This window comes from Schistocerca nitens, chromosome 7, assembly GCF_023898315.1.
Source record: "Schistocerca nitens isolate TAMUIC-IGC-003100 chromosome 7, iqSchNite1.1, whole genome shotgun sequence".
Classification (NCBI taxonomy): domain Eukaryota; kingdom Metazoa; phylum Arthropoda; class Insecta; order Orthoptera; family Acrididae; genus Schistocerca; species Schistocerca nitens.
Window position 1 is genome coordinate 43,586,987 of NC_064620.1, and position 19,587 is coordinate 43,606,573.

Consider the following 19,587-nt stretch of genomic DNA (forward strand, 5'->3'; position numbering starts at 1 on the left):
TTCAAGTTGTTCCGCACGCATAGTCCCAGATATTTTACAGAAGTAACTGCTACCAGTGTTTGTTCCGCTATCATATAATCATACAATAAAGGATCCTTCTTTCTATGTATTCGCAATCCATTACATTTGTCTATGTTAAGGGACAGTTGCCACTCCCTGCACCAAGTGCCTATCCGCTGCAGATCTTCCTGCATTTCGCTACAATTTTCTAATGCTGCAACTTCTCTGTATACTACAGCATCATCCGCGAAAAGCCGCATGGAACTTCCGACACTATCTACTAGGTCATTTATATATATTGTGAAAAGCAATGGTCCCATAACACTCCCCTGTGGCACGCCAGAGGTTACTTTAACGTCTGTAGACGTCTCTCCATTGATAACAACATGCTGTGTTCTGTTTGCTAAAAACTCTTCAATCCAGCCACACAGCTGGTCTGATATTCCGTAGGCTCTTACTTTGTTTATCATGCGACAGTGCGGAACTGTATCGAACGCCTTCTGGAAGTCAAGAAAAATAGCATCTACCTGGGAACCTGTATCTAATATTTTCTGGGTCTCATGAACAAATAACGCGAGTTGGGTCTCACACGATCGGTGTTTCCGGAATCCATGTTGATTCCTACATAGTAGATTCTGGGTTTCCAAAAACGACATGATACTCGAGCAAAAAACATGTTCTAAAATTCTACAACAGATCGACGTCAGAGATATAGGTCTATAGTTTTGCGCATCTGCTCGACGACCCTTCTTGAAGACTGGGATTACCTGTGCTCTTTTCCAATCATTTGGAACCCTCCGTTCCTCTAGAGACTTGCGGTACACGGCTGTTAGAAGGGGGCCAAGTTCTTTCGCGTACTCTGTGTAGAATCGAATTGGTATCCCGTCAGGTCCAGTGGACTTTCCTCTGTTGAGTGATTCCAGTTGCTTTTCTATTCCTTGGACACTTATTTCGATGTCAGCCATTTTTTCGTTTGTGCGAGGATTTAGAGAAGGAACTGCAGTGCGGTCTTCCTCTGTGAAACAGCTTTGGAAAAATGTGTTTAGTATTTCAGCTTTACGCGTGTCATCCTCTGTTTCAATGCCATCATCATCCCGGATTGTCTGGATATGCTGTTTCGAGCCACTTACTGATTTAACGTAAGACCAGAACTTCCTAGGATTCTCTGTCAAGTCGGTACATAGAATTTTACTTTCGAATTCACTGAACGCTTCTCGCATAGCCCTCCTTACGCTAACTTTGACATCGCATAGCTTCTGTTTGTCTGAGAGGTTTTGGCTGCGTTTAAACTTGGAGTGAAGCTCTCTTTGCTTTCGCAGTAGTTTCCTAACTTTGTTGTTGTACCACGGTGGGTTTTTCCCATCCCTCACAGTTTTACTCGGCACGTACCTGTCTAAAACGCATTTTACGATTGCCTTGAACTTTTTCCATAAACACTCAACATTGTCAGTGTCGGAACAGAAATTTTCATTTTGATCTCTTAGGTAGTCTGAAATCTGCCTTCTATTACTCTTGCTAAACAGATAAACCTTCCTCCCTTTTTTTATATTCCTATTAACTTCCATATTCAGGGATGCTGCAACGGCCTTATGATCACTGATTCCCTGTTCTGCACTTACAGAGTCGAAAAGTTTGGGTCTGTTTGTTATCAGTAGGTCCAAGATGTTATCTCCACGAGTCGGTTCTCTGTTTAATTGCTCGAGGTATTTTTCGGATAGTGCACTCAGTATAATGTCACTCGATGCTCTGTCCCTACCACCCGTCCTAAACATCTGAGTGTCCCAGTCTATATCTGGTAAATTGAAATCTCCACCTAAGACTATAACATGCTGAGAAAATTTATGTGAAATGTATTCCAAATTTTCTCTCAGTTGTTCTGCCACTAACGCTGCTGAGTCGGGAGGTCGGTAAAAGGAGCCAATTATTAACCCAGCTCGGTTGTTGAGTGTAACCTCCACCCATAATAATTCACAGGGACTATCCACTTCTACTTCACTACAGGATAAACTACTACTAACAGTGACGAACACTCCACCACCGGTTGCATGCAATCTATCCTTCCTAAACACCGTCTGTACCTTTGTAAAAATTTCGGCAAAATTTATCTCTGGCTTAAGCCAGCTTTCTGTACCTATAACGATTTCAGCTTCGGTGCTTTCTATCAGCGCTTGAAGTTCCGGTACTTTACCAACGCAGCTTCGACAGTTGACAATTACAATACCGATTGCTGCTTGGTCCCCGCATGTCCTGACTTTGCCCCGCACCCGTTGCGGCTGTTGCCCTTTCTGTACTTGCCCAAGGCCATCTAACCTAAAAAACCGCCCAGCCCACGCCACACAACCCCTGCTACCCGTGTAGCCGCTTGCTGCGTGTAGTGGACTCCTGACCTATCCAGCGGAACCCGAAACCCCACCACCCTATGGCGCAAGTCGAGGAATCTGCAGCCCACATGGTCGCAGAACCGTCTCAGCCTCTGATTCAGACCCTCCACTCGGCTCTGTACCAAAGGTCCGCAGTCAGTCCTGTATAAAGTATGCAAATTTCAAAGAAGCATTAGAATAAGCATGATATTCAAAATTTCATTTGACACCAGTGTATTGTTATCTACTACTGAGTTGGCATTACAAATGTACAGATTTGTCTCCAGGAAAGGGGCCACCTAGCTGAGACTGCTGTGGGAAATGGGCTAGCGTGGCAGAGGAAGGCACGAGCTTGGCCCAGGTGACCTGGCGGCAGCAACTGATGTGTGGAGGCTGCTGCCTGGTGACAGGGTTTCTTCCATTGGCTTGCTGGCATCCAAAGAGGAGTTGCCAGTATGTGGCTGGCTGTCAGCTGTCTCCACCCTGGTGGGGGACGTGGCTGGAAGTGAGCTGGATGATGGTGAACTGGCTGCAGAAACAACCTTGCACATGACGGTGGTGTGGAAACTATGCTTTCAGCTGAGAGGGACACCTGAGGCAATGTCTGGAGAGGGGACACTGGGTGTTCCTGTGGGAGAGCAATGTGAAGGCAGCTGCTGTCAAACACTAGCTGACGGCTCGGCGAGGCCAGCAGTCACGTTGTGACATCACCCAACAGCACATCAAGCAGTAGCATCCCCATGGCGCCCAGCACATGGAGTAAAGCAACTCCTGCAGGGGAACTCCATTCTGGCATCTACAGTCATGGTGCGTCAGTCCCTCACTGCTGGTGCAGGTGGTTCTGGTGACAGGCTTCTGCCATTCAATGGTGTGTTCTTGTAGGTGCTGAGAATTAAGAGGAAACACATTTGTCCAGTAAGCACTATATTGACTTCCCGTTTGACTGCTGATGAAACAATATATGTAACATAAGGTGAGTGATACTATTGTGGGTGCAGAAATCATGAAATAATGCTGAAGTGTACTGTGGGCTATTATCGGAGAAGATCGTCTGAGGTAACCCTTGAGTCATGAAAACTTAGGAGAGAGCCTGCATAGTAGCTTGTGTCATGGCAGAGAGCATGCGCATGATGTAGATAATTTGACCGTGTGGCAACCACCTCCAAAAACATAAAATTATATAACGGACCTGCTAAGTCGATTCCCGTGGCTGATTGGGTATGGGCAATGGAGAGAAAGTTTTTAGTGGTGCTGCCTGCTGCCCTGCACAGTGTTAGCATTCGCAGACAGTCTCCCCAATCGCTGAACCAGTGCCAGGCCAGTAGACAAAATCCTGTGCAATGGCCTTCATACAGGTTATACCCCAGTGGCCATGGTCTCGGAGAGCAAGGAAGCAAGTCCACAGGATTGGAGGGATGATGGCATGAGGATCGTCCATATAGGTGCTAAAGAAGAGTGTGCCAGCCAATGTCAGAGTAGGAAACAGACAGACTACTATGAATGCAGTCTCTTGTGCCAACCATGCCACACAAAATGGACCTCCCTGCCAGAGCCCATTATTATGCCGAGTGGCCTGTGCTAAGCAACGGACCAGGACTCGAAGTCTATCTGCTCTGTGCTCCAAGTTAATGTCAGTCTGAAAACAGATGACTTAGGTGCTATTGACAGCCGGGTTGGACCCCATCTGCTGGCACAACAGTGTTTCTGCATTAACGTGCTGTAACATAGATCTGTAATGAATCTCATAGTGATACTCAAAAACAAATCTCAATACTGAAGCAGTTGTGCATTCCTGTCAGGAAGCTGCAAATCGGAACAGAAAAGCACCACAAGTGGTTTATGGTCTGGGATGATATGGAATTTGTTGCCATAGAGGAAAACATAGAACTTTGGGACAGAATACACAATGAATAAACCTTCCTTTTCTAAATGAGAGTAATTGCATTCAGTTGCTGTTAATTGTTGGAGGGACACACAATAGGCTTTTCAGAGCCATCACTGTTTCTGTGAGCCAAAACCACCCAAATCCTGTGTTGGGAAGCCTCTGTTGCAAGCATGAGCTGTTTGGTTGGTATAAAGGTACCAATACATTGTGATGACTTTAGCAATGATTTTATATGGACGAAAGCTCTGTCACAGTCCAAAAATGAAACGAAAGAAATGCCTTTTTTCTGCAGCTTGTTGAACATGTGAATAATGTCTGCCACACTGGGGAGAAATTTTGACTAACTGCTTTTTACCATAAATGATGGGCGTTACAAAAGGTACCATGGTTCAGACATGTTGTCAGTGGCTGCTACATGGTGTTCTCTTTGGGTTTGAAGCCATCCTTTGAAAAAAGGTGACCGAAGTATTTGATTCCTGTATGAAAAAAACTTCTGTTTCAGCAGACTGCACTTAAGGGCCACTTTTTGCTGTTTGGTGAACAGAATTCGAAAGTTAGCAGTTATAAACTTCACTGAGCACAGTTGAGGCAAGAGAGAGCAACGCCATGCTGGCAGCATGCGGCCAGGACCATTCAGCAATGGCGATGCTGTCAGCGAGCAAAGCAGGTGCCCTCGTTTCATTCTCTTGACACAGCATTGAATATGAGTTCTTTGGTTGTGGTGGTTGCATAAATCGACATACTGCCCCATCTCTCCCCTCCTCTGGGAAGCTGACACTGTAGGTGTCAGTAGAAGAATGCTCTAACAACCCCGTGCCCTCAGTCCATTAAACACAAATATAAGTAATTGAATGCAAAATTAGGTTCTGGGCATTTCTGTCAGTATCAGCAGAGATAGAAATATATAATGTTGAAGTAAAAAATATACTGATCTTGAATTTTTGATGTTATTAAGGAACACATGATGAGAATTTCATCAAGATAGTTTGAACATCATTGAGCACCTTGCATTAACTTTCCTAAAACCCACTGGAAAATGACAGGAGCACTTGTGAAGTTGAATGGCGGGTGCCTATAATGGTATAATGCAAATGGATTGTTAATAAACATAAACTGTTGACAGGTGGAGCCCAGCTAAAGGTGCATGTATGCCTATGTCAGATCAATTTTCAGAAAACACTCACCACTAGCCAGCTTCACTTGTATTTCTTTTTGGCGGGAAATAATGTACCATTTGACCATTGATTGAGTGTTAATGGTGGACTTAAAATCCAAGCATAAAGTAAGTGCCCCTGGAGGCTTTTGTATATCAGCCATATGCGTAGTCTTGGATGAATGGGTTCAATGATGCCCATGGCCATACAACCTGTCCAGTTTGCTCTTGACAGGAATAGGCCAAACATTACAATATTCAGGAACAGTCATTGATTTAAGGACGACATGAGCCTCATAATCTTGTGCAGCACCCAGTGTAGATGAAAACAGAGACCGTAACTCATGGAAGAGTGCATACAGTGCCTGAAATCGGATGGATTCAAAAATGACATGCACAGCGTGCTGAATTTGAAAACCAAAAACTGTGGATGTGTCAAGACCAAATATGTTTTTCAATGTTGCCCTTTTGACGACCATAAATGTGATCACGCTCTTGACATGCTGATAGACATTGTCGATTGTGAACTGGCCTCAAACAGGAATTGGAGTGATTGTTGCAACCAACCGAACCATGATTGGTGAAGAAAAGAGAAGGGCGATCCAAACAAAATTTCATGAGAGATACAGGTGTCCTGGTATTGAGCTGGAAATGGAACAAATGTTCCTGCCCTTATGTAAACCTGTGAAACTTCACATACTCTACAACTGTGTCCACGGGACGGTCATGGGGGCAGCAAAGTCAGACAGCTGTGTGGGCAGCAACTGTGGGAATGCACACGGAAACAATCAGGGTATGAAGGGAAACAGTATCTGAAAGGACCACAACCCAATGGCAAATGGTGCAAACATGAAGAACACAGTGAGGACATCACTGAAAGACACTGTTGCTGTGGAACTGAATGCACTGTTGCTATGTTCATTGTGTCCTCAAACTGTTCAGTCATAGCATGTGGCAGTTGAAATGGCTGAGTGACAGCCAGCACATCCTCAATTGTGGGATCTTCTGATATGATGTCTCATGACACAGAATGGGTGATGACATCAAATGTCAGATAGTTCGCATGGGACTGTTTACAGTGAGCAGAAAAAAATCTGCACTTCTGACTTAAACCCTGGAGAACGCTACCCGCACCTGTCAGGACTTGTCTGGTTTCTATTGCTCCTGGTGAAACTCCATATGGGATGCCAAGCAATTCTCAAATTTGAGAAAATGACAACACCTCTGCGTACATTAATGGGGCAAGTTTCCAAAGTAAGTCAAACATTCTGGGCTCCATCAAGAGAAGAAAAAGAATTTTGCCAAATTGGGTCTGCAAACTGAAATGCTGCTGCAAATGCTGCACGTATGAGTCGCACAATTCCTTTATATTGTGGAACAGTGGAAATGGTGGGGGCACACGTGGGTGAGACATTGACAGTTGCAGAAAGGCAATGGCACCCTGTGCAGTCATAACCAACTCTTGAATCTAGTCTTAACTGCTGCTGCTGTTGCTGGTCAAGCTGTCACTCCTGTTGTAATAACTGGACCAGTGATTGTGCTCGCACTTACGGAACGCATGCAGATATGAAACAGCCTCATCACCAAAAAGTGTATCTACAATTTTTATTACAACTAAATACATAATAAATACAATTCCAGTGATGGAGCACCAGAATTGTACAGTCACAGAACATTAACAAAATAGCAACAGTCCAGTCCAAGTCCAATAACAGAGGAAGGTCTTTATAGGAAAATCATGAAATGGCCCTAGTCAGCAAGGAGAACCTTATCTGAGCATGGCTGATGCAGAAGAGAGAGAGCCCATGCTTGCATCGTGTGACCAAACTACTCGGCCAGCGAAATTGCTAACAAAATGGGTGGTTGTGGTGATAGCCGTAGGTGCACCTCCACAACATCTGCTATTAATTAAGAAATAAGAGCCTTTTTCTCTTTATTTCAAATAACAAGATTTCAATGAAATTCTTAACACTAAAATTTTTGTTTTGTCTACAGTTGACTTCAAGGCAGTACCTTGTGTAGCATTTCTCTTTCTGAAAAGAAAATAACAGTTGCTTTTGCTGTTGTTATGTAGACAACTATAGAAACTATAGAAATAGATAATAATGTAAATGTGTGTGATAATTACTGAAGTACACGTCATCAGTGGACAGTGAATTAAAAAAGACAATGTTATTAAAATGCACATACATATGCAAATAGTTATATGTATCATGTACGACCAAATCAACAGAAGATGGTTCTACACTCACAGATATCAAAGTATGTCAAAAAAGAATATTTACGCAGGTACTCCCACTAAAATGTGGTGAGCTGCATAAAATGACACTAGCAACCACTTCAGTGACAGATTCATAGGAATACTTCACTTGTAACAACAGTGAAGTAGATCTACTTAAAAGTTAAATTCATTCAATAAAATAAATCTCCAACAATGAAACTTTTATTCTTTGCTTTTAACGTATTGCGTTTCAAATGTTTAGGTATTGAGCTTGAATATACTCCCAACCTCACATTCAATCAATGTCTCGATTTGGGGCTTGCTGACCATGTGGAAGTAATGACACAGATATCAGAGACAGCTGCAAAGGAATATGCCATTGAATTAACATTGAATAAAATGAAGGGAGACTGGGCCCACATAGATATGGAAGTAACACCCTACAAAGCCACAGGTATGTAACAATGGATTTACTCACCTATAATGTCTGTGTTATATTATTGATAATTTTGTGTAGTTTATTTCTCTTTTAGGCACTTACATAATGAAGATTGCGGATGAAATAACTCAGATGCTTGATGATCATATTGCTTTGACCCAGCAGGTTTCATACAGTCCTTACAGACCAGCATTTGAAGAAGAGATTACTGAATGGGAGGAAAAACTGCATCTGACTCAAGATGTGTTAGATGAATGGGTAGAATGTCAGAAGTAAGTAAAAGAGAAAACTGACACACAGATACTGCTGGTGTTAGTACACATAAGGTAACCATATTAATAGCTCACTTTGTGATGATCAAGCATGTATCATGTCTCACCAATCGAAGAGACAGACTGTGTGATACATACATACTCCACAAGCCATCATGCAGTGCATGGTGGAGGGTACTGTGTACCTAGAGTTGCCATCTGTTCCCATAATTGGGGACCGTCACCGGACCTTCTTATCCTGACATCCCGAGAACATGAAATTTTGTCCTGATTGTGCAAAGTACTGTTATAAGCTTGGCTCAAGTAAGAAGTAATGTCATCTGTTAGCGCAACATGTAAATGCAGCCTCAGTTAGTTTTATGTGTGTCAACAAGTTTATGTTGACAACGTTGTCCCACAGATGGTGTTGCTTGTTGCTTATACTGTATCAATGTTGCAAGCACCTTCTACATGATGAGTCACTAATTATTGCCACCTAGAATAACTTCGAAAGTGTGATAGTAGCTGCAAAGTCTGTGGGACAAATGTTTCATGGGACAGGGGGGAGGTAGTAGTTTGGTACTTATTTTCTGATAGCGGCTATCAAGACTAATCCAATGATGTGTAACAGTAAGGTCAATGAAAGTCAAAAAGGCAGTATGAATGTCCATTAACAGAAGGTGTTCGAAGTGATGACTGTTGGTATCAATGCAGTGCTGCAATCTTCTTATCATGGATTGAGTGGTATTCCTTACTTGCCATTCACATGTAAACACTATTTGACAGTTTTGCAATACAACACTGATAGAAACAGTAAGACTATTATCATCAAATCAAACAAACGTGAATGATGTATTCCTTCGAAGAACAAGTTGATATGCTTCTTATTTACAGAGAATGCCAATGAAATACAGTGAGAGCTGGAGACTTAAATGCTGAAAGATATCCTCGCCGTACTCACCCTATACGTGTCGTACATTTAATTATGTCTATGATAAATTGAGAACAATGGGATCTTCAACACATTGGAAACATAACTGGCAAAGGAAAGTTACTAACGAGGAAATGGAAATTGGTACTCTTGCCACTGTGGTTTTAGATCGTTGTGTTTGTTCGCGTCAAATCACAAGGGAATCTGGCATGGGTCAGAGTAGTGTTGTTCATGGTCTGCATCGCCATAAATATCATCCTTACCATATCAGTCTCCACTAAGAATTAACTGGTAGGGATTGTATGCATTGCACTGAATTCTGTCAATGGACTCAATTTCAGATTCAGAGGGATGACACATTTATTAATTTGATTGTATTTACTGATGAAGCTACATTCACGAACCAAGGAAATGTTAATTTGCATAACATGCATTATTGGGCTATTGAAAATCCATGTTGGCTGCGGCAAGTTGCACACCAAAAACAGTGCTCGATCAATGTGTGGTGTGAGATTCTGGAGGACAGAATTATAGGCCCCTATTTCATTGAAGGAAATCTTAACGGTAGAAAGTACACCACATTCCTGCAGGAAACATTAGGTCTATTATTGGAAGAAATACCTTTAGGAACAAGGAACAGACTGTGGTATCAACACATTGGGTGTCCGGCACATTTTTCTCTGATGGATGGAAATGAGTTGCAGAGACAATTCTCGTTGTATTAGATATGGAGGAGATGTGTTGTGGCCGGCTCGATTGCCAGACTTGACGCCTCTGGATTTTTTCTTGTGCAGATTTGTAAAAGACATTGTTTATAAAGATGTTCCAAATACACCTGAAGATATGTGAGAGAGAATTTTCAGAGCATGTGTTTCAATAAATGCCAGTGTGATAAGAAATATCACTCAGTCCATGATAAGAAGATTGCAGCACTGCATTGATACCAATGGTCATAACTTTGAACACCTTCTGTAAACGGACGTCATGCCACCTTTGTGAGCTTTGTTGACGCTGAAAGACCTTATTGTTACACATCAATGGATTCATCTTGATAACCACTATTGGAAAATGAGTACCAAACTATAGCATCCCATTTAAAAAAATGAAATTGGCCTTCATATCTCTGAAGCAACCCCACCTAGCAACAAAAAACCATCATATTATGGGCCCCATTGTCCCATGCAAACTTTTGTCCCACAAACTTTTCAGCTCCTGTCATAATTTTTATTCCTGGTGGCAATAGTTAGTGAATCACCCTGTAGATCTAGTGCTATAATTTGAGAAAATACCAGACTTCTCCAGTAGTATGGGACTGGAACTATTTAAGCAGCACCAAGCAATAGGGCAGTTCCCATTTAAATAGCAATCTGATGAGACAATTCTTTCTAAACATAATACAAACAAAAGTGTGAGTAAGTACCGTATTTACTCGAATCTAAGCCGCACTTGAATCTAAGCCGCACCTGAAAAATGAGTCTCGAAATAAAGGAAAAAGAAATTTCCCAAATCTAAGCCGCACCTGAAATTTGAGACTCGAAATTCAAGGGGAGAGAGAAGTTTTAGGCCGCACCTCCAAATCGAAACAAAGTTGATCCATTGTAATATGAGACACAATTTAGGTCGAATGAATGACGATACAGCTACAGTAGTTTGGTTCGAGTCGCAAGTTTAGCCGTTAAGCTTTACCAGGTAGCCATTGCTATGCGTCAGGCGCTCCGTCCGTATTTATACGGATACCCTTCCTTTTTCACGTGCTTCGTCTGGTTTGAATCGATTGCTTATTTTGCTTTGATCTGATAAGTGCCGTTTTCTATGTTATAGGTGTTTATGTCAGTCACTCTAAGCTGAAAATGCATTACTGTACTGTGTCATGCATTGTTTGTCGCATTCTGATAGTGCGTGTTTACGGTCTGTCGCTGCTCGCGGCATGGCTTGCTTTTGTGCGCGCTACTGCCGCCTACAATTAAAAAAAGAGAGGAATCGTCTCATTAGCGAAACAATGGCAAGAGACTGCTATTTGTTGTTACTTACACTGCTGCTTTCTTTGATAATCATCAACAAGAACCAAATAATAGACTGCGTATGATAGAACATGTTCTGAACGAGAGTTTGGCGAAAATTTTTCTGCATTTGAAAATCTTTGCAGCTGCTTCTTTAGTACATCAAATTCTGCACAGAAATTAGTCATCTTAGATTTAAAAATCTAGTCAGTTGCCGTGCTTCATTTCTGACTGTATCACTATTAGGCGTAAGAGTAATACGAATATAAACATGACACGATACGTATATTCTTCCACGTTTGCTGTTGTCTCACTCTAGTTTCGTAGTTTATTTGGCACACAGGATTTAAATGAGATAGAAGCAAACACGAAAGAATACATGGCAAAATGTTTATATTGGTACTATTCTTATGGTGAAGAGAATACTGCATGTGATTCACATTTCATCATGTTCCTATTAGCAACCATCTCTTCTCACAGATAGGAAAAAATTCAGAACGTAGAGTTGGCCATATTGACAAAAATCCCAGTATAACCAGTCGGATTTTTGTAGTACATTGAAATTCGAAGATGAACAATACGGAATTTGTATTTACTTCGTTGGATAATGTATGAAAATGCAGTGATCGAAACACGGGGCGGAGAAAAAAAGCTCGTCTTCCAATTTTTTTTTTTTTTTTTTTTTTTTAATTTTATTTACTGACGCAGCGGTTTTGGCGCCAGTATTTAATCTTTGTGCCTACAAAGGATGCCTGTGTAGCGCTACATATATTCGATGGCAGAAGTTAGTTGTGGCGGCACCTACCAACATTTTTCAGAACTTCCGCTTGCTTTGCACTCGATTCTAAGCCGCAGGCGGTTTTTTGGATTACAAAAACCAGAAAAAAAGTGCGGCTTAGATTCGAGTAAATACGGGATGTTTGGAAGTGTAAACACTCCATGGAAGAAATGTAACAATATTATGAGAAGGAAAGTTGCTACTCACCATACAGCAGAGATGCTGAGTCATAATTATCCTCCCAACCTTGTACAAAAACAAATCTCCTGTCCCTTATCTTTCCAGTCTCCCACCACCTCCCAAAGTCCCACCGTCCAGCCACAGAGGACGATTCCCCGCGTAACTCAGAGCCATCCGGGACTGGAGCGACTGAATTACATTCTTTGCCAGGGTTTCGATTACCTCTCATCATCCCCTGCAATGAGAAATGTCCTTACCACTATCCTTCCACCCCTCCCACAGTGGCATTATGCCGTTCACCAAACCTACACAATGTACTTGTCTATCTTTACACAACCCCTGCTCCCAATCCCTTACCTCATGGCTCATACCCTAGTAATAGATAAAGATGCAAGACCTGTCCCATACATCCTCTCACCACCACCTACTCCAGTCCGGTCACTAACATCACTTATCCCATCAAAGGTGGGGCTACCTGTGAAACCAGTCATGTGATCTACAAGCTAAGTTGCAACCACTGTGCTGCATTCTATGTAGGCATGACAACCAACAAGCTGTCTGTCTGCCTGAAGGGCCACCGACAAACTGTAGCCAAGAAACAAGTGGACCACCCTGTTGCTGAACATACTGCCAAACACGATATCCTTAATTTCAATGACTGCTTCACAGCCTGTGCCATATGAATCCTTCCAACCAACACCATCTTTTTCTGAATTGCGCAGGTTGGAACTTTACCTGCAATACGTCCTACTTTTCTGTAACTCTCCTGGCCTCAACCTTTGTTAATCACTGTGTTCACGTATCCAGCCCCTTCCCTGTTCCCATTTGAGCACTACACAGTCATCATTCCACCACCACATGCAGCCGATTTTATTTCTCTCCTTTTCCTCAACTCCCTCCCCCCTCACATCGCCCCTGTCCTCCGTCTAACCTGCAGCACTTCAGTGTCTGCCAACCCCATCAAACTATCCCTCTCCCTCTCCACCCTGGTGCCCTCCTTAGCCCCACCCAGTCGCCACTCCCATCATGCACTGGTACTGCTGCTCGTAGTGTGGTTTCAGTTGCCTGAAACTACAGTCGTGTGTACGAGATGCGTTTGCGTTTGTGTGTACTTGTGCATCTGTGTGTGTGTGTGTGTGTGTGTGTGTGTGTGTGTGTGTGTCTATTGTTGACGAAGGCTAAGGGCCAAAAGTTTTAATTGTGAAAGTCTTCTTGTTGTGCCTATTGGTGACTCAGCATCTCTACTATATGGTGAGTAGCAACTTTCCTTCTCATAGTATTGTTACATTCTCCATGGAAGACAGGAGGATTTACTTTCTTAAGGAAACCAAAAAGCCTGAAGCAAATGCCAACTGCTAAAATTATGTGAGTGTTTGTTTTCTAACCCTGCACACAACACCACTGTGGAAAGAGTATTTTCACTGATGTCACCCCAGTGGACTGATGAAAAAAATTTACTGCTGCCAGGGACTGTGGAATTAATTTTACTGTTCTAGTTTAACTACAAGCTGTCTTGCCTGAAGTTTTATAAATATACACTACTGACCATTAAAATTACTACACCACGAACATGACATGCTACAGACGCGAAATTTAACCGAAAGGCAGAAGATGCTGTGATATGCAAATGATTAGCTTTTCAGAGCATTCACACAAGGTTCGCACTGGTGGCGACACCTACAACGTACTGACATGAGGAAAGTTTCAAACCGATTTCTCATGCACAAACAGCAGTTGACCGGTGTTGCCTGGTGAAACGTTTTGATGCCTCGTGTAAGGAGGAGAAATGTGTACCATCACATTTCTGACTTTGATAAAGGTCGGATTGTAGCCTATCGCAATTGCGGTATATCGTATCGTGACATTGCTGCTCGCGTTGGTCGAGATCCAATGACTGTTAGCAGAATATGGAATCGGTGGGTTCAGGAGGGTAATACGGAATGCCGTGCTGGATCCCAACGGCCTCGTATCACTAGCAGTCAAGAAGACAGTCATCTTATCTGCATGGCTGTAACGGATCGTGCAGCCATGTCTCGATCCCTGAGTCAACAGATGAGGATGTTTGCAAGACAACAACCATCTGCACGAACAGTTCGATGACGTTTGCAGCAGCATGGACTATCAGCTCGGAGACCATGGCTGCGGTTACCCTTGACGCTGCATCACAGACTCGAGCACCTGTGACAGTGTACTCAACGACGAACCTGGGTGCACAAATGGCAAAACATCATTTTTTCGGATGAATCCAGGTTCTGTTTACAGCATCATGATGGTCACATCCGTGTTTGGCGACATCGCAGTGAACGCACATTGATAGTGTGTATTCGTCATCGCCATACTGGTTTATCACCCGGCATGATGGTATGGGGTGCCATTGGTTACAAGTCTCGGTCACCTCTTGTTCGCATTGACGGCACTTTGAACAGTGGATGTTACATTTCAGATGTGTTACGACCTGTGGCTTTACCCTTCATTCGATCCCTGCAAAACCCTACATTTCAGCAGGATAATGAACAACCACATGTTGCAGGTCCTGTACGGGCCTTTCTGGATACAGAAAAGGTTTGACTGCTGCCCTGGCTAGCACATTCTCCAGATCTCTCACCAATTGAAAACATCTGGTCAATGGTGGCCAAGCAACTGGCTCGTCACAATACACCAGTCACTACTCTTGATGAACTGTGGTATCATGTTGAAGCTGCATGGGCAGCTGTACCTGTACACACCATCCAAACTGTGTTTGACTCAATGCCGAGGCATATCAAGGCAGTTATTATGGCCAGAGGTGGTTGTTCTGGGTACTGATTTCTCAGGATCTATGCACCCAAATTGCTTGAAAATGTGATCACGTGTCAGTTCTAGTATAATATAATTGTCCAATGAATACCCGTTTATCATCTGCATTTCTTCTTGGTGTAGCAATTTTAATGGTCAGTAATGTATAAAAGGGAAAAAAAGACTTACTGAAAGGTCTGAAATCTTCGGAAAAATATGGTGTTACTTCTGGCACAGCAAGTTCCATGTAATTGTGTTCTAAATAAAAACTAGTTATATTAAATAAACGTTTTACTTCATTTCTGCACCTCTATCTCAGTGTTTTGATGAGGTCCCATCTAGATATGGTAAACCTATGTGTACCACTACTAGTCATTTTCTTTTCTCTTCCACCTGCATTAGAGTGAGGGAAACATGGCTTATCCATAAGCCTCTGTAAGAGCCCCGATTTCTCTATTCTTACCTTCATGGTCCTTACATGAAATGTACCATGGTGGCAGTAGAATTGATCTGCAATTGGCCTCAGCCTCAAATTTCTGTAGTAATGCATCATGGAAAGAGTGTCTTCTTCCCACCAGCATTTCCCATTTGAGTTCACGAAGCATATCCATAATACTTTCATGTTGATAAAATATACCGGTAAAAAAGTCTAGCAGCATTCCTCTGAACTACTTTGATGTCTTCCTTTAAATCTGACATGGTGGAGATTCCAAAAATTCCAGCAGTACTCAAGAACGGGCCGTAATTGCATTCTACGTGCTGTCTCCTTTATAGATGAGTTAGACTTTCCCAAAATTCTCCCAATAAAGCAATGCGTAGCATTTGTCTTTCCTACTACCTACCTTATGTGCTCATTCCATTTCATATCACTCTGCAGCATTACGCCCCGATATTTAATTGAGCTGACTGTGTCAAGCGGCACACTACTAATGCTGTATTTGAACATTACAGGATTGTTTTTCTAACTCATCCACATTAACTTACATTTTTCTACATTCAGTACAAGTTGCCATTCATCACACCAGTTAGAAATTTTGTCTAAGTCACCCTGTATCCCCCTGCAGTCACTCAATGATGACAGCTTTCGGTACATCACAGCATCATCAGCAAACAGCTGTAAATTGCTGCTCACCCTCTCCATCAGATTATTTATACATATAGATAATAAGAGCAGTACTATTGCATTTCCCTGGGGCACCCCTGATGACACCCTTATCTCTGATAAACACTCACTGTTGAAGACAACGTACTGGATGCTATTACTTAAAAAGTGTTCAAGGCTCTCATACATCTGGGGAACAAGTTTGTAAGCTCCCAAACTTTGTCAGCGGTCTGCAGTGGGGGCACCGTGTCGATTGTTCTCCCAAAATCTAGGAATGTGGAATCTGCCTGTTGCCCTCCATCTGCGATTCGTAAGATATGATGTGAGAAAAGGTCAAGCTGAGTTTTGCACAAGTGAAGTTTTCTATATCTGAGTTAATATGTGGACAAAAACTTTTGTGTCTGAGGGAAGTTTATTATATTTGAACTCAATATATGCTCAATAATTCTACAGTGGACCAAAGTTAAGGATACTGCTCTGTAATTTTGCGGGTCTGTTCTTTTGCATTTCTCAGTACAGGAATCACCCGCTCTTTTTTTCAGTTACTGGGACTTTGTGTTGGAGCAGAGATTTGCAATAAGTGCAAGCCAGTGCTGCAGAATAATCTCTGTAAAACTGAATTGGAATTCGAACATTTGCAGCCATTTTTGATGACTCCCATATTGATCCTATGCTCAGAGATAAACAGTTTGGGCCTGGACTGAAACAATTCTGAAAATGGCTATTCTAGGTCATAGCACTGTTGACATGTCTTGCAAAAGTCTTTAGGTTCTAGAAGGTTAGTGTTTTGTGGGCAGAATTGGCATAGGTCATACTGTCATATGCAAGAAATTGGAAATTGGTAATCTGACCCATGGAAGTAAATATTGGTATTAGTGGATTGAGGGAACTAGTCAATAGCTTTGAACTATAGGGCATGCCAGGCTACTTCTGTGCCCACATCTTGCTACATAATGTTTGGACAAGTAATCAATAACATAGTCTGCATAAATGCAACTTGAATAACAATAAATTGCAGATCCTTAATGTCTGAAGATAGGTTAATGAAGTTGGAACAGAAGTTAAATAATGTAAAATGCAGGATGGCAGTTCTTTTGGAAAACAAGGAATTCTCAGGGAATTACATTTTACTTGGAAAAATCAGGAAGTTTGTAAAATCTCTGGGAATTCTGTGTTTTTTAACCTAACATTGGAATTGAATTTTATTGAGCTTCATAAATTAAAAATTTTAAAATACTTAAAAAAACTGTGGTTAAATTAGAGCTGAGAGGAAAGAAAAGTCATTATTGTGATATGATTAATCTCCCCTTCCCCTGCTCACCACTAATTTCTCAGGGGCTTCTTATAACATGATCTTCCTCCAAATACCTGGTATTTTCAGGGAGAGGTTAACCATGGTATTTCTTCTTATTGAGCACTACTACTCCAGTGCAATTGTATCTGTGCTGGAAACCTTAAAACTTAACGTACACAGACAGTCATACATTTTCAGTTGGAACCGAGCGAGGTGGCACAGTGGTTAGCACACTGGACTCGCATTCGGGAGGACGACGGTTCAATCCCGTCTCCGGCCATCCTGATTTAGGTTTTCCGTGATTTCCCTAAATCGTTTCAGGCAAATGCCGGGATGGTTCCTTTGAAAGGGCACGGCCGATTTCCTTCCCAATCCTTCCCTAACCCGAGCTTGCGCTCCGTCTCTAATGACCTCGTTGTCGACGGGACGTTAAACACTAACCACCACCACCATTTTCAGTTGGTATACTATTCTAGACTATCAAACTGATAATAATTTTTGTAAAAAAAGAACCGCTTTCACTACGACGAATATCATTTGTGAGTTTAGTAGATATTGAGCAACACAACACTTCACTCAAATGATAAGTTACACTTCATATCCCCTTTCTGAGATGAAGGATGTCATAGCAACTATAAAACATACACCATTGTATAACACTGGTAGTTCTGAATACACATTCGCTTTCGCAAATTAAAATTAATTAAAACATCGGAAGCTAATAACTGTTAACTTATGTTGTTTGTATGAAGTAATATTTCATATAAGTCCATTTTAAAACATGACGTTTACACAAACTTTGTTACAAAGTAACTAGTCCTTTGGTATGAATTTAACTTCATGAAGTAAGTTATAGTCGTAAATTGTGTGATCTTACACTATTTTTATATTGTCTTTGTTTCCCTGTATGTGGAGCAGGTACTTGTAAACCAATTCACCTCTAGCGTAATTATCAGTTCGTTATTTAAACAGGATGACTATTCATCACTTAATCATACTCATTGAACATGAAGTAATCATTAGTTCCTGTTATGGATTGATTATTGCTGTAACATCATCTGGAAGTCACTGGTGCATGTGCTACATATCTGGAATCCTGTGAAAACAGATTCTAACATGTGTATAAGAGAAGACTTCCACAATGTGAACTACTGATTATGGAAAGAGGAAGGATAGACATGGTATACTCCTGGTGGAGAAGAAAGAAAAGGAAAAGAAAGACTAGGAATGTTAGAGCCAAAGAAAGAAAGAAAGTAGACCCCAAAGACAGATACTTATTCCATTCCACACCCCAAGGTTCCATTTCTGGGAGGTACTTCACCGATGGCCTGAAGGATTAAGGTATTTACCAGTCTTACAGAATGCTCACCACTGGCCCTGGAATTTGATTTTGACACCCTACTATTGTCAGCCTATGGAGAGAGTACAAACACAAGCAGTAACCACCACCTAGCTAACAAACTAAACTCGTAAGGAAGCTCTGGCCTTGGAGCCATACCTTTTACCTTCTCTACACTGCATTCAACTAAGATGAGGTAAGCAGGTGGATATGCTAACCACCCCTAAAAAATGTAGAAACCCAATCATACAATGTAACCAACTGAATATAGGGTATGAATTCTGCTAGTACAAAACTCTCAGCAAACCAGGTTGCTGTGATCCATGAGAAAAGTATGCAAAACATACTAAGCTGTAATTGAAAAATAGGTATACATCTCTTGTCATTCAATGTATGCAGTTACTTGTGACAGGAGACTACTAATTTTTATAGATATTTAAAAAAATAGTACTGTAACTGGCTAGATAATTTTCCAGAAATACACAAACTTCTTTATTTATAATTATTCCCTTCCTAAATTGCCTGTGAGAGAGAGGTATGGTAATACCTATATTGTTACCTTAACATTCCCTTGTGTCTTATAATTTAAGTGTTACAGTTATGATAGTAAAATAACAAACACACTGAGGTAAAGTATTGTTAATATATGTGGAATTTTAAGAAATATTGATGTAACTTCAGTAAGCACAGAATGTATGTGGCACAAGTATGAATGATTAATTACTACTTCGTACTTCTTATTTGTGTGTGTGGTTTGCATGAAGCGCCTGCAAGAGAGACTAATTAGACTGTTAACGTATTGTTATTGAAATAACAGAAAAAATCATTAGAAACGTGTTGTGCATCCAAGTAAATAATGTTACCTGTTATTTAAAAATA

The 19,587-nt window shown here is 41.6% G+C and overlaps 1 protein-coding gene across 1 annotated transcript in view; it reads left to right on the top strand.

The window, feature by feature from the left end:
* Positions 1-19,587, top strand: part of LOC126195465 (dynein axonemal heavy chain 1-like) — a 963,710-nt gene that overhangs the window by 198,792 nt on the left and 745,331 nt on the right. The window contains exons 17-18 of the mRNA XM_049934091.1: positions 7,882-8,073; positions 8,153-8,330. Of these exons, the coding sequence (XP_049790048.1) occupies positions 7,882-8,073; positions 8,153-8,330 (370 nt within the window). The remainder of the gene's footprint in view (positions 1-7,881; positions 8,074-8,152; positions 8,331-19,587) is intronic.